General features: G+C 47.1%; 1 protein-coding gene and 1 long non-coding RNA gene across 3 annotated transcripts in view; both read left to right on the top strand.

Moving 5' to 3' along the window:
- The window catches only part of MICOS10 (mitochondrial contact site and cristae organizing system subunit 10), a 30,663-nt gene extending 19,496 nt beyond the window's left edge, over window positions 1-11,167 (top strand). The window contains exons 2-4 of one of the 2 annotated variants that reach the window (XM_032301988.1): window positions 7,442-7,489; window positions 8,568-8,677; window positions 10,899-11,167. In XM_032301988.1, the coding sequence (XP_032157879.1) occupies window positions 7,442-7,489; window positions 8,568-8,677; window positions 10,899-10,913 (173 nt within the window). In that variant the 3' untranslated portion in view covers window positions 10,914-11,167. The remainder of the gene's footprint in view (window positions 1-7,441; window positions 7,490-8,567; window positions 8,678-10,898) is intronic. The other variant, XM_032301989.1, reaches the window with a different exon arrangement.
- On the top strand, window positions 8,684-9,811 carry LOC116567110. Its single transcript, XR_004276107.1, has 2 exons — window positions 8,684-9,195; window positions 9,688-9,811. It is a non-coding gene; the product is annotated as an uncharacterized LOC116567110 (long non-coding RNA).
- Window positions 11,168-14,543: the final 3,376 nt, after the last annotated feature.

Here is a 14,543-nt window from a genome sequence, read left to right as displayed (position 1 = left end):
AGTAGACGACCACGTAGTCGCTATCATGACGTCCGTGTTGGTAATCCCGAATCCCCGATTCTTACGTTTCCTTTCCCAGAGGTGAGAGTCCAGTTACTGTATTGATGGGGATGGGCTGGAGGGATGGGGGTGTTGGGAGGGAGGACCCTCACTGGAAGTACCCTTTTGAACAGTTTGGATGAATTTGTATTCATTTGATCAGCTCTCAGCTCATTTGGTTTCATCCAGTCTCGGCCAGTGAGCAGAGGGAGTACTTCCCAGTTTGAGTTTTGAGTTGTGGACTCTTTCTCATTGATTCTGCGTAATTTCAGGCTTTCGTTTCCCCTCCTGAAAAGTCAGACATCTGTGGTTTCTGTTGTTTTCTTGAGGGACTGAAGAGTGCCATAGTCATAAACTACGTGTCATAGTGCAGAAGACACGTTATCATGTATAGCATGAGACCAGTTGCCCTGCTGTTTCAACCCTCCGTGAAGTTGATCCCTGTGTATAGGAAAGAGCCGTGACTTTGGAGTCAGACAGCCTGGGTTGGAATTCTACTTTTGTAGTTGTGTGTACTCGGGTAAGTCAGTTCCACTAAACTCTTTCCTCTTCTGGGAGACAGGATTGTAGTACATCTCATAACGCGGTTCTGCGGATTCAATGAAATAATACACAGAAACAGTCTACGGTGCCGACACTGTCAATGTTAGTACCTCCAAAGCCTCCTCTCCCAGATAAGTGTAATGCATTGCGTCTTTTACTGTGTTTATTGAAACTTAGTAATTCTGAATTTTTTCAGTCTCCCTTAAATTAGTCTTCAGAGCGTTTTCTCATTTTCCTGCATGCTATGCCCACATGTGAATTTATTAGCTAATTATATGTTAGTAAAATGTGTACCAAACCTGTTCCTTTCTTTGTGCATTCTTGGAAAGCTGTATGGCTGTCAGAATTCCCAAAGTTGGATCATGTGCCACACGCACTCATTTAATGAGTTTGGCTGTTCTTGAAGCAGAGCACCCCAGTAATGACTTCCACATTTGCCTTCCCTATCTTTACTGTGTTCTGCTGACTGGCTTGCTTGTTCTGATCAGGATCCTGGGAATTGACGTCCACCTGAGAAATTCCCTCAGATGTTCCGGCCTCCGTCTAGTCCGGAGAGACCCAGGAAGGTGGAGGACTTGTACAATATGACGTTCTTGGTCTGGTTCCTGTATACCCTGCAGCACCGCAGACTTTGGAGAGGCTGGTTAACACAGACTGAATTTACCATCGCAGGGTCTTTGGTCCCGCCCACTTTCTTGGTTAATTCACACGACTTGGCATTTACATGTGAACACCTGGGTCCGTCCTTCTTTGCCTCAGAGCATTAAGTAACACAGTTTGGAGCTGACTTAAAACTTTTTTTTTTCCTCATAAATTGGGCCCTGAGCATCTTTCATAAATCAGAAATGTTTCTTGGAAATGTAATTCTCACTAAACTCAGTCCCAAGGGTACTTTTTTTCTCTATAAAAGCACATTCTTGTTTGTTCTGTCATAACAAATGCATTTGATGATTGTAATAGCGTTGATCGAAACATGATTGAGCAGGAAAGCGTGCCCATTATAAATAGATCGGTTTGATATTAATCCGTGTTCAAAGCATAGCTAGAGCTTTATGAAACACCAGGTAGCTCTAGGAAAATTTTTGTCATATTTTAAGCAAAATGTTCTAGTTAGCCGTGAGTCTGAAGGAATCCCCTCTTTTTAAAAGAAAAAAACCCGCCTGTCAAAGCCTGAGATGTTCCTGTAGAAAAATTGCTGACACCCATGCAGATTTGGGGGGGGGCCAGGGATTGTGACTTTCAGCCATGGCTCCCCCATGGTGTGATCTTAGGCAAGCCAGTGGGTTGTATTTTATTTTATTTTATTTTATTTTAAAGATTTTATTTATTTATTTGACAGAGAGAGATCATAAGTAGGCAGAGAGGCAGGCAGGGTGGGGCGGGGGGGGGGTGGGGAAGCAGGCTCCCTGGTGAGCAGAGAGCCTGATGCGGGGCTCGATCCTAGGACCCTGAGATCATGACCGGAGTCGAAGGCAGAGGCTTAACCCAGGTGCCCCAGTGGGTTGTATTTTAATAGAGGATTAACTATTACATGACACTTTTGACCTATTTTGAGTTTTATTAGATGAGTAACAGAACTTACTACCACTTGTTGAGTTCTGTCCCAGATACCTTACATTTTCCTGAAACAGCAACCCTGTGAGATTGTTTTTACTCTGTAGCCTAGCAGGTTGAGGCCAGGTGACGTTAGTAAGGGCTGTGAGGTCAGAGCTAGCTGCTGAACAATAGTTGGAACAATGGTTGACATAGGCTCATCTCGTGATGGCACCAGTCCTCTTGCGATGCCACTCAACCGGAGACCAAAGCCCTCCTTGCTTTGGGAACCTTTATTTTTCACATTTACAAATAAAGTTGGTTGGCACGTGGCTTCTAGGGAATCTGAAAAACTTGCTTGGAATTCCTGAAGCTTCTCATGGTCACAAAACTGCCAGTTGCAATGGTACTTAAGTTTTTACTCCTACATTTCGATATAAGTTAAAGAAATTAAAATGGAGTTGCTTTGCAGTTTCACTTAATTTTTTGATACGGGTCAGATCTTACCATTGATAACTAACTATACAGTAGGCTTGTGAATCTAGGCACTTTAATATGTGAAATCTGAGTCCAGTTCTCATGATGAGCACTGAGTAGTGTAGAGAATTGTTGAAATCACTGTATTATGCACCTGAAACTAATACAACACTGTTAATTATACTGGAATTAAAATTAAAAACTAATAAAAATGAAAAATCAAAATAAAATGCTAAACGTAAGCTGGAAGGAGAGCTAAATTATCGCGTAGTAAGTTACTGCCAAAGTGGGCCCGTGGTCCCCCCCGCCCCCCACCGACATCTTTCCTAGAAATGTTTTCTAAGTGACTTAATGAGAATTTTTTTTCTGTGCCCCTCCAAACAAAGAGTCCCTCGCCCTGGCCTGCAAGTCCGTTGGCAAGTGCAGCTTTTACCAAGTCGGTGCTGCAGGAGAGTGAATTGCTACAACTTGTTCTGTGTAGGGGCTCGCATCCAAAGTACACTTCTACCCCAGGACTGCAATCCGATTGTGTAGTCTGCTTGTTAATTCTTGCTGATTATGCTTCTTAACGATTTGCAGTGAAGTAAAGCTTTATGCTAGGTGGCATGATGCGAGCAAAGACTTCTCTAAATAAAGTGGGAACCAGAAGTTGTCCTCATGTCACCATAATGGCTGTCAGCGTACATTATGTCCTTCCCTTCTTTGCATAGAACGTGGCTTCAGGCATCCACGGATGTACTGCCTTGGGTTGTTATTCTTTTAAACCCGTTACGAAATCTACTTGGGCATAAGATACGGCAGTATTTTATATGTATTTTATGTGTCGTTAGTGGGAGTGAGTTCTTTCTTGTTTTGTTATTAAAATAGTATCTGATGAACTACTAAGGAATTGGTCCTCCCTAAACATTTGTGCTTCTCCGCTAGCCAGCTCTATGATGTCCTTTCGGGCACTGGGCATGCACTGAAGTGCCAGGTTAGATTGATTTGGAGTAATTTCTTTTTGAAAGAGTTGGTGCCAATTCTTTTTCCTCTCCAAAAGAAATGGTTTTGGAGCTTGGGCTCCTTGCCTAATGTCAATTCCATAAGGCTCCTCTGTGTGTGTGTGTGTGTGTGTGTGTGTGTGTGTGTGTGTGTGTTTGCCTTGCCCCCGCTCCTTCCCCTCATAACTGGACTTTGCCACGAGGAAGATGTGTACCTATAATCGGGCATTTCTTTCCTTTAGGGTGATTTATCATTCCAGACAGCAGAGAGCAAAAAACCAGGCTTGAGGTGGGGGGAAGGTGAAGTTATATAAACTTTATTCATAGTTAAATATTTGCTTCCAGGGAAGGTGAAAAATGCTTTGTACTTTTTCCTTTGGCTTTTTTCCTCTAAGAGAGCTTGTCATGCAACAACACAAAAAAGTGGCCAAAGGCGGAGAAAACTCTTCTCTTTTCCATGTTGGTTTGTTTTTATTGTAAGACAAACCTTTCATGTTTTATTGTTATGAAGTTTAAATGTGGCCTAGAGGTGCCAATCTTTAGTGGAAACAGCTGCGGAGTGGGTGTCCCCGGATCAGGTGGGACTTTCTTTGAAGCAGCGTGTTGCCTTTTAAAAGAAATCCAGCATGTGAGAACTTGAGCCCGTAAACTCATCGGCGGCTCCACCATCGCTAATCTCGCAAATAACTCAGATAGCTAAGTTTAAATAAAACATTGGCATTGAAAAGTCAGTTTCTGTATTATATTTTTCTGAAGAGAACAGTCTTGTTATTTGGGGTCTTAAAAATACAGAAACAGAGAGGGAAAGAAGACTTGAAGAGGTAGCAGCCCATTTGGAGAATGCGGAGCTCACTCTGTCTTTCGGTTAGTATGAACCGGGATTTGGATCTCAGACTTGCAGAGAGGTGCCTTCGCTGGGAGCAGAACTGGGTGTTGGGCATGTACCTGAGCTTAAGTGTCCAGTAAAGATTTCCTGGGCTCTGTTGATTGGTGTCGACACATTTCTCATCTCTGTGATGAGCGATTCTCCTAGACCATTCTTGGTCTACTATTTGGAAAAACTGAGCGTCTGAGAGCTTTCTTTCCTTGGGGAAAAGTAGGAGAGACAGGCATGGAGTCAGAGGGACAAGAAAAATGCTGAAATATTTTCCTTTTGGGCTTTTGATTTGTTTGCCAAAACATCGCCTTCCAGATGGAGAAGACCAAAAGCTCTGATTGTAAGCCATTATGTTTTTACTGGCCTACCTCCCCGTCCCATTGCCTGGTTTGAGATCTGTAAGCCGGTCCAAATCCTTTACCTCATTTTCTAGTACCAATTTACTGTCTTACTCATCTTCCAGCTGCAAGGGGGTGAGGCAAGTTGCTTTGAAATTGAACCCAGTGCCATTTTATAAATCTGCAACAGCAGATTCTCGCCAAGGAGTATCAGTCACGACAGCTTGCGTTTCTCCGAAGCTCTTGGATCTCACCTACCAGGTGGACTTGTGTCTGTGACCTGTGCAGTAGGATTAGTCTGGGAAGGAATCTGAACAAGTCCTTTGGGCCTTGTGCAGACTTGTTACTGCCCTGGTCGCCCAGCGTTCTGGGCTGTTGCATGATAAGCACCACTTGGTTTTTATCTCACTTCACTGGCAGTAGAAATCCCGACACCCCAGCTTTCTCTTGGGAGGTAGGGATTGTGTGGGGGTTGAGGTTGTAGGAGACTCCAGTGTCAAGACAGCTGGGAGGGTGGATTTGGAGTCCGGCAGACCTGGTCCCTACTCTGCTCTTCCACTCACCGAACATAGTACCCTCGAGCAAAGTATTTTCTGCACCTGAAAAATGGGGGATATTACTGTATCAGGTTGTTGTTTGGTTTGAAAGAGAATTTGGGGGCAGGGTGGGGAGAGAATGGTGGGTACTCATGGGAAATACCAAAACGTTAATTCCTTTTCCTTCAGATGATGTCCGCTTTGAGCAGGTTTAACTGTTGTGGTCTGTAAACTGATGAGCTTTCCACTGTATTATAAATTATATGAACAGTAGGGTGACATGAGTGATTTTCAGATACTGCGTTTTAAAGTTGAGCACCGGGCCTCATGCAGGGTCTATCGGACAGGGCAAAGTCACGATTTGTAATAAAAACTCCTATTTGTGTAGGATGTAGTCATAGGGAAGAAACCTGTGCTGTGGCCACATCTATGTGGCAGACGAGAATAATCAGAAATCGTTCTCAGTAAGTGGCATAAATACCTTCTTCAGGCCGCCATCAGCTGGGCGGTTGCATGGGTGGATAAAAACTGATGTGAACGAGGTCGCTTGGGCCGACTTTCTGCATTTAGAGCAGAGAGGTCAGGCCAGTGGCCGGAAAGTACGCTGAGTGTTTGCACTGCAGTAGTCCAAGGTCATGATTAGACAGAGAAGATGCTCGTGGAATTCCAACAGCCAAAATCGGAAAACTATTAAGGCAGAGTGAGAATCAGGACTTTCTTGTGGTGCTTAATTGTAAAGAGGTTGGCTGGGGGCTCAGTTGGTCTCTGGAGTAGACTCTTTGTCAAGAGCCTCAGAATACCCTGGAAGGGTATACCAGGGTATACCAGAATACCCAGTTGTCACGTCTGAAAAACAAATAGAAAATCAGGCCTTGGCACTCTTCTTGGTGTATATAACTGTTTCGATAATAGAAAAATTAGTTACTTCAAACTTTAGGCCATGTATCACTATTGTATGGGCAGAGGGGGTGTGATTTTCTTTTTTTTCCCTTAAAATGGTACCACAGACCAAAAAAAAAAAATTATTTTAATGGTTCTACATTGATGTTAACACATTTTGCTAAAGATTTTATTTATTTATTCATGAGAGACAGAGAGAGAGGCAGAGGGAGAAGCTGGCTCCCCACAGAGCAAGGAGCCCAATGTGGGACTCAGTCCCGAGACCCTGAGATCATGACCTGAGCCCTCGACTCAGCCACCTGGGCACCCCTCATTTTAACACATCTTATGAAAAAGATATAACTCGTACTCAAAGCTATGATTACACAAAATTCATTTAATTAAACACATGCATTGATTTTTTTTTTTTTTAAAGTAAACAAGTAATTGTGAAGATAATGTAGATTTAGCGAAAATTGTGATGGCAGTGCTCAAATTACTAGGTTTGAGAAATACTGGTAAAAATGAGGATCTGGTCATTTTCCCCCACAGGCTTAGGTTCCTATGAGTGAGGTTTGATTGAAAATTACATATTTAGTTTTTTTTTCTACCAGACCATTAAAATAGGCTTGCATCTGTTCTTTTATTTTGAAAGATCGTGGTTGAAAATGCCCTGTGAGTGAAAACAAGGGAAGGGGACTAATCTCCACATTCGGGACTTTTGAGGAAACGCTTTCCCTCTGACGGAGGACTCTTGTGTCTTGACATGTGACAGCCTTTGGGAATGTTCTGCATCATTCCTTTCCCTATTCCTCAAGAAGTAGCCATCACTCAAAATGCTGCAATGACAGGGGAACTTCCGGTTGACATTGTTTACAGTCTGATGTTCTAGCTCCGGCACCCCTTTGGAAGAGGGCCTGGCGCGCCCAGAATGCCAGACACTGTTTGCAAGCAGGGCCCAGAGCGTCGGCTCAAGCATTGTCTCTTGGCTCGTTCCCCCTGCCCTGCCAGACTTGTCTAGACAGAATTGGGAGTAAAGTTTCTCTCCCCTGTTATAGGCAGAAGGACCAAAGGCATGTGTAAAGCCTCTGACGATAAGGTTAGAAATGAGAAAATCAACTCCGTACCAAATTATTTAAGAAAAGAATTTGTTTTGTAGATGTTCACATTTATGAAATGCTCGTTTTATTTCTGTTAAGTTACTGTTTTAAGATTTAACGTGTTTCTCCTCCTTTGTAGGTACTGGTTTTGGATTAGGACTTGTTTTCTCACTTACCTTCTTTAAAAGTAAGTGTGACTTTTACTGTCTTTTCAACATAATGTTCTTGGGCATGCGCGCGTGTGCACACACACACACACACCAGGCACACTTCTGGAGGGCACGACCACTTGGTTGCCACCCCATCCGTTTATGGGTGTAGGTAGGCCACTGTCAAAAGGTGCTAGACAGAGAACGTGGACTTGGAAAAGGTCAGAGTGGGTTGGGTACCTCTAGAGCTCCCCGCTGGGCGTTGAGTCAGGGTGCCTGATATCTTCAATATGATATCATCTGAAAAGCCTCTGCTTTATGCCAGTGAGTCACTTGGCCAAATCTACATGCTCAAATATTTCTAATTAATTCTAAGTTTTTCTAAAGGAACTTGAAAATGAGTCTTGCTGGTCATAAAAACAAGTGGACCAGAAACACACATACTTTTTGTCCAGAAATTCTCCTAAGCAAAGTTCAGGCAGTATCCCTTTCATTCTGAAGTTTGATTGTTGAATAGAAGCCAGAGGGTTCCCTTTGACCCCTTTCCACAACGAATGGGCAGGGAACACATGACCAGAGAATCCTAACACGCAGGGCTGACACAAACTAATCACGTGCAGTATTGGCATATATAGGCTTTATGACTTGCTGCAATCAAAATTTACTTGATTCCATTTAAAATTCAAGCACCTTCCCAAAGGGTGGTATTTCTGATAAGGTTGAGAAATGAGTTAAAATGAGCAAATGATGAGAACGGATATATATAAAAATGAAAAGGTTCAACCACGTCTGCTCTCATGTTGTGCCACTTGTTAAGACCTCAAACGCAGCAGCGTAGGCACTTAATAAATATTGGCTGAATTAATAAATTCAGTATTAATTAATAATTAATATTAAATAATTAAATAATTCAAGTATTGATTCAAGTATTAATTAATAAATTCAGTGGCATTTCACTGTTGATTAAACCCGGATAGAAACGTGTGGCGCATTACGGTTATCAGTAGGAGGCATGCTGAATGTTTATTAGCCCTAAGCAAGTGTGTTTAAGCCAGAGAAAAAGCTTTGTCTTCTCTTAATGGCTCCCTGTGCGATTTTCTTTTTTCTGTTCACCAGGGAGAATGTGGCCGTTAGCCTTTGGTTCTGGCATGGGATTGGGAATGGCCTACTCCAACTGTCAGCATGATTTCCAGGCTCCGTATCTTCTCCACGGAAAATACGTCAAAGTACGTACAGAGTTGATCATTCTCTTTCTTTTAAAAGGCAAGGAATTTCCCCAGAGGACCTGAAGAACTCTTCGGAGCATATATAATTCATAAACGGTGCGTGTCATCGTGGCACCACTGAGCTCCTAACTGCTCTTTGGCCTTCAGTGATGGTGACACGGCTTTGGTGCCTGAAGTCCCTCCCTCCCGCTGCGGCCTGAGACGCACCTGTGCATTCACGCGGGTGCCCTCACGCTAGCAGGCGGAGCGGGACGACCTGTCATCGCAGCAGTAGCTTCGTCTTGAGTGTCCATAAGGGGCACCGAGATTCAAGATCTCAGTGCCGTGTCAGCATCTCAACACGGGCTCCCGCCAAACCAAAGGACAGCTGAGACTCGGCATTCTTCCACTGTTTGTTGGAGGAGGGAGGTTCTTGTCTCTAAGTCCCAACTGATCCTGCTGCAGTCCTTGTCTGCAGGTGGACTTTTAGTAATGGCAGCAGCATGAGAACCTGTGGCCCGCACTTCAGGAAGGAGAAGGTAGCCCTGAGGCTCCTCCCGTTGCCTTACTTTTGATGACTGATTGCTGCCAGGTTTGGGGGAAAGGATCATGGGAGGCTGGGTGCCCAAGGACAAGGGTGGTATTTACTTACTTTTGTGTCCCCAGGGCCTGGAACAAAGTAGACACTCAGATAGGAAATGACGGAGTGAAGTAAACCGTGTATCCTAGTAGATGTGGGTGGCCTCGGGCTTCCTAAGGCATAGTCTTCACAGCAACACCAGCTTCGGTGCAGAGCGTCCCGTTCCCTGGACGTATGGAACCCTCTCCTTTCTGGGTCACCCTTGAGCCGTAGTTGCTAGGATCTGGGCACAGCAGGGAGGTGAGGGGAAAGGGCTGAGAAGCCAGGAGACTGGGGTGTGGGTCCTGGGCCGCCCCACCGCTCGCCTCCTGTGTGTTTTCAGTCGTGAGGTTCTGGCTTCTGTCTGTAAAATGAGGGTCATGATTTCCGCCTACGTGGTTGCTGTGAGCAGGGGTGTGAGAATGACCAAGTGACCGGGAGCTGTGAGGTGCCGCATCTGTAGAAATGCCGGCGGCCACAGCCGAGGCCCGCTGAGAAACCGTGATGGACTTCCCCATCGTTCCACCAAAATGACAGGTAGAGCAGAAGATGCCGTTCCGTCAAGTGTCCCGGTTCTGGTTGAAAGCTGGAGCCACAAGGGTCCCGAAAGCTCAAATGACAGTCCCCACCACCGCTCAGTGGCCTCTGTTTTAGAACCTGCTCGGACCGCCCGTTGCCAGCCGGGCCACCAGCCCGCATGCCTGCCAGAGAACTGGCGGTGGCGAGACCAGTCGGCCAGGGGAGCCTGGGCGCCCTCCGTGGGCGGTCCCTGTTCCAGAGCCCAGGTGAGGTTCTCGAAGGGACGAGAAGAGGCACGGCTGTGTGACACCAAAGCCAATGACAGGCATTTTCCACCACCCCCGACCCTTTGCTTTCTTGGTCCCACATCTGGATTTGGGGAGAGCAGAAGGGAACCAGAGAGGAGCTTCAGGTCTTTTAATTGTTTGGAAGGTTTTCGTTGTTGCAGACTTGAGCTGTTGTGGATAGTGTGGCTTGGGATGATCATATGCATATTATACATTTCATGGCTGGGAGCTGCTGTGGAAAATATTGTTCCTTTTTAACAGCCTTGTGTGTACTGCTCCAGAATAACCCTGTAGCCGTACCTGGACTCGAGTCTGTGCCTCTGGTCAGCTCCATTCTCCGCAGAGAGGGGCACGGCGCAGGCGGTCCTCCCAGTCGTTGGCTGCCGAGGGCGCACTGCACCTTTGTGGGCCCTCCTAGGTGCCTCGGCTCTCTGTTCTTTCTCGAGACTTCCCTCCCAGTAGACTCGTGGGAGAGGTTTTCCTTACCCTTCTTCAGCAGATGAGGATACGCAGTCTTCCCGCCGGTAGTCGGCTGATCGGTTCCAGAGCCGCGCGGTGTCTGCTCACTGGTGATGCAGCCCTTGGACAAGTTTTAGGAACAGTTGTCCGGGTCCTGACTCTGGGCCTTCCCCACCCCCCCCGGCCTCCCCCCAGGATTAGGGAGCCACTCTGGAGACCCTGAGATCGGTGTTCACAGTTCTCTCGTGCTCTGTAAAGCAGGTCGGGCGTCAAGGTTTGGGGCCCCTTGGTTCTGTGGGTGGGAGATGGTTGTGCACATGTGGTCCGCACACTTCTAATCAGTGTCCTCACTTTCTAGGAGCAGGAGCAGTGACTTACACCTGAGAACATCCCAGCGGGAGGAAAAGAGAAATCGTGTTCATTCCTCAGGAATACTGAAGTGCCTGGAGTAAGCTGACTTTCTTCTGTAACGATGTTATCAGTAATGCTTCAAACTCCAGCACGCTGTTCTCGTGTTTGAAATGAAGTCTGTTTCTTGTTTTGTATTTTCTCTCTGGAAATTGCAAGGAGGTGGTCTTAAAAAAAATAAATTAAAAATAGGCAGCCCGGTGCATCGCCTGCGTTTCTTTGCCTTTGGTCTTTTGAGCCTCAGGAAGACTTGTGTCAGAACTGCCAGCAGCTGTCACCTCCTGGTCCCCGCGAGCCTTCCTGAAACCACAGCCCTTGTGCATCCCGCCCCCTCGTCCCCTGCCGGTGGTGTCGGGGCCGCCTCTGCCTTGCTGAGCTGGTGCTCGGAAGCGGCGGCTGCGTTGTCTGCCCGCGAGGACAGGCGTCTTGAGGTACCTCGCCTTTCTGTAGCGGCTCTTTAAGATCTGTGTGTTGTCCTCACCGTAGACCCCACGGGGCACGCTCCAGAGGTGCCTGCAGCCCGAGGCCCAAGGCCGGCTGGGGGGAAGGGTGCGCACGGGGCTGCGTTGGTGGCTCACTCCATCCCTGTCACAGTTGCCAGCAGCTTCGTGGGGCTGGGCCTAGTCCAGGCTTCACCTCGCTGGGGGCTTCGTCCTGGGGGGCGGGGAGAGCTCGAGGCATACGCACCCTCCGGGCTGGAAGGCCATGTTCAGGGGTATTTCATCTTCATCCATCAGTTGAAGGTTGAGGACAGAGGGGCCGCTTCTCGTGGCATTTGTGAGTTTATCCCTTTAGTTTCACTTGAACCAGGGAGGCTGGATGCAAAAGTAATATCACAGCAAATTCTTCTGAGAAAGTGTAGAAACCCAGAGAGAGCTCAGTCTTTCCTGTTGTGTCTTCTGTCTACAATAAAGTGAAGATGAGCAGAGCTCGATCCCACGGGTCCCTTCATCCTGTTACGTGTGGGTGGAGCATCTCGTGTGAGCCAGGCCCTGTTCCAAGCTGCAGAGATAGAAGGAAAGGGAAGACACAGCCTCTGCCCTCGAGCCACTTGGAGTGTGCTGGAAGGCCGGGCCTGCAGTCTCTTGGAGGAAGGGTACCGTGGACCTTAAAGTTGACATGGTTCTTAAAGTTGACGTGGACGTTCGAGCCAGGCGAGGAAGAGCGGGAGGGTGGCTTCCGTGAAGGCGCTGGGTCACGCGGTGCATGTGGTCATTGGGGAAGGACTAGGAGGTCCGCAGGGGCCAGAGGTGTGGAGGGTGAGGCCAGGCACCGGGGTGGAACTAGCGTCTGACCCCAGTCCTGGAACATGGATTAGACGGTTCTTGCAGGTGTCGTAATGAGTCGATTCCAGGTAGAAACACCGTCTCTTTTTTCCCTCCGTCATCCTTACCCCGCCCCCCCCTTTCAGAAGCGGATGCTAAACTCTGAACCAGAGCAGGCAGCAGTAGCTCTCTGCCCTGCGAACTGTCCAGACTCCTCTGCTCTCTGGGCCTTATTGTTGAGTTGAATCACTTAAAGCTCAAAGTGGGCCTGAGCCCAGGACTAGAAGTCCTGGCTGTGGCTCCGCCGTAGCCATTCTGCTGGTTTGCATTCCTCCCCTCTCATTCCGTGATCAAGACCACCCATGTCATGAAAAGAAAAAAATGCCTTTGCAGCCTGGCTCATCCCTTACTCTTGTCTTCATATTTGCTTTAAAAGTTACTGTTTCCCTCCAAATTTTGTATCTTCATTCAGGCAGAAAGGAGAATAACCGGTCCCTTTCCCAAAAAAAAGAAAACACAGCATGCCCACTGGTTCTCTGAACGATAGCAGAAGGATATAGAGTGGAAATGGACACTGAAGGAGGCTTCCCTGTCTTGCTTTAGTCATCAGCTTGGGCATGATGTTTGGAGGGTCCCTTTGCCCAGCATCTTTGAAATGCCACTTCTGTGTTTGAGAAACTGGTCAGCCCTGTGAGGGAGTGATTCCCGGCAAAGGCTGGCCGGAGGAAGCGTTGGCTGTTTGCTTTAATTCCAGAGCACTTTGTATTCCGGCCTTGGAGATCTGAGCAGACACTGGCCCAAAGCACGGTTGCCTGATCTTGTCCCCACTCCCTGCCCCCATCTCTGATCAACCTGCCGAAAGTTCCAGCTTGTTGGCAAAGGCACACGTTCTGTTCTACTTTAAGTTTCATTAGAAATTCAAGTCCTCTGGGGCTCTTTTCCCTTGTGGGGCTGTGAGGCGTTGACTTTGCTTCTTGTCTGCCCTTCTGGAAACAAATACAAGGAAATTCATGGGTTCGGGAGAGAGTGATGGGAACCCAACTGGGCACAGGATACTTGGATAAGGCTGTGGCGCCCCGAAAGTGGCCTGCTCTGCCAACATATATAAATTCATACAGTCTGAGCTTGACACTGTATAATTTGGCCCAGAACAATATGTATTTTGAACTCATTTAGGTGAATGACTTTGGCATTCCCAGTACCCACTGGGGGAAACCTTTATCAGGCTGCTTTGGCCTTAGGCAGAAGTGGGCCTTTGTTCTGAGAAATGGCCTCAAACATACTCTTGCTTAGCTGTCTCCTTAAGCGAGTGTCATCCCTTTTCATCCATTTCAAAAGATCCCAGGACTCCATATTGAAATCATGCCTATAGGAAACCCTGAGACTGGGAACGGAAGGAGAGATCTATGTAGATTTGCTTTTAGTTTTCCCAAGCCTCACTGTTTACTTTTTTTTTTTTTTTTTATTGTAACCAAGCCATAATTACATTTTACTTGTCATGGTTCAGTCTGATTGTATTGTTGAGGGACTATTTTTGAACATGTCCAAATAAAGTCTGCAAAGTATTTCCACAAGGACGTCGTCCGTGGGGCTGGGGCGGCCTTCCTCCGGAGCGGGCGGGAGACTCGAACACGCTTCCTGTTGCACGCTTTCTAATTACAGAAATGCGAAGCTGTGGAACGGAGAAAGTGGAAATTCGAAGTACCAAAAGGAATGTTAAATTTAGAATAACAAGCTCATCTGGAAGCTATCACCACTTTTTTTTTTACAGTGTGCTGCAAGCACCACTTCGCCTGGGACAGCAAAGGATGAGGTCGGGGGCGGGGGGTGGACACCGACCTGGGCCGGAGTGGGGTGGAGGCTCCTGTGTTCACGGAGCGGCCTCCGTGTGGAGCCGGTGTGAGCGTCAGCAGATCGCTGTTAGAGCCGGGAAGTGCCTTGAAGGAAGAGGACAGGTGGGGAGGGAGGAAGTGGCGGGAGGACTATACGGGGAAGAGCATAGGATTTGAAACCAAGGAGCTGGGTCCGAGCTCCCATTTCCACCACTCACTCCCCGAGCAACTCCCTTCTCTGTAAAGGGAGCAGAAAAGAATTCCTACGTTCCAGGCTCTGAGAGGTAAACCTATGTGCTAACACAAGAACTAAAAAGAGGTGGTTGGTCTTTGAGTCAGAACGGAGCACATGGTATTAAGGGTGGGAAGGGGACTATTGCAGAACAGGAAGGGCATCATCTTTGGGCTCAAGGAGTCCGGTTCTTAGAGTCTACATGAGCAAGATGTGAGAAAGAAGATGATGTGTCCAATGAGTTTCTCGTAATCAAATAAACTCAA

The sequence above is a fragment of the Mustela erminea genome, chromosome 10, assembly GCF_009829155.1.
Source record: "Mustela erminea isolate mMusErm1 chromosome 10, mMusErm1.Pri, whole genome shotgun sequence".
Taxonomy (NCBI): domain Eukaryota; kingdom Metazoa; phylum Chordata; class Mammalia; order Carnivora; family Mustelidae; genus Mustela; species Mustela erminea.
Note: the sequence above shows the minus strand (reverse complement) of the source record. Positions and strands in the feature narration are given on the sequence as shown.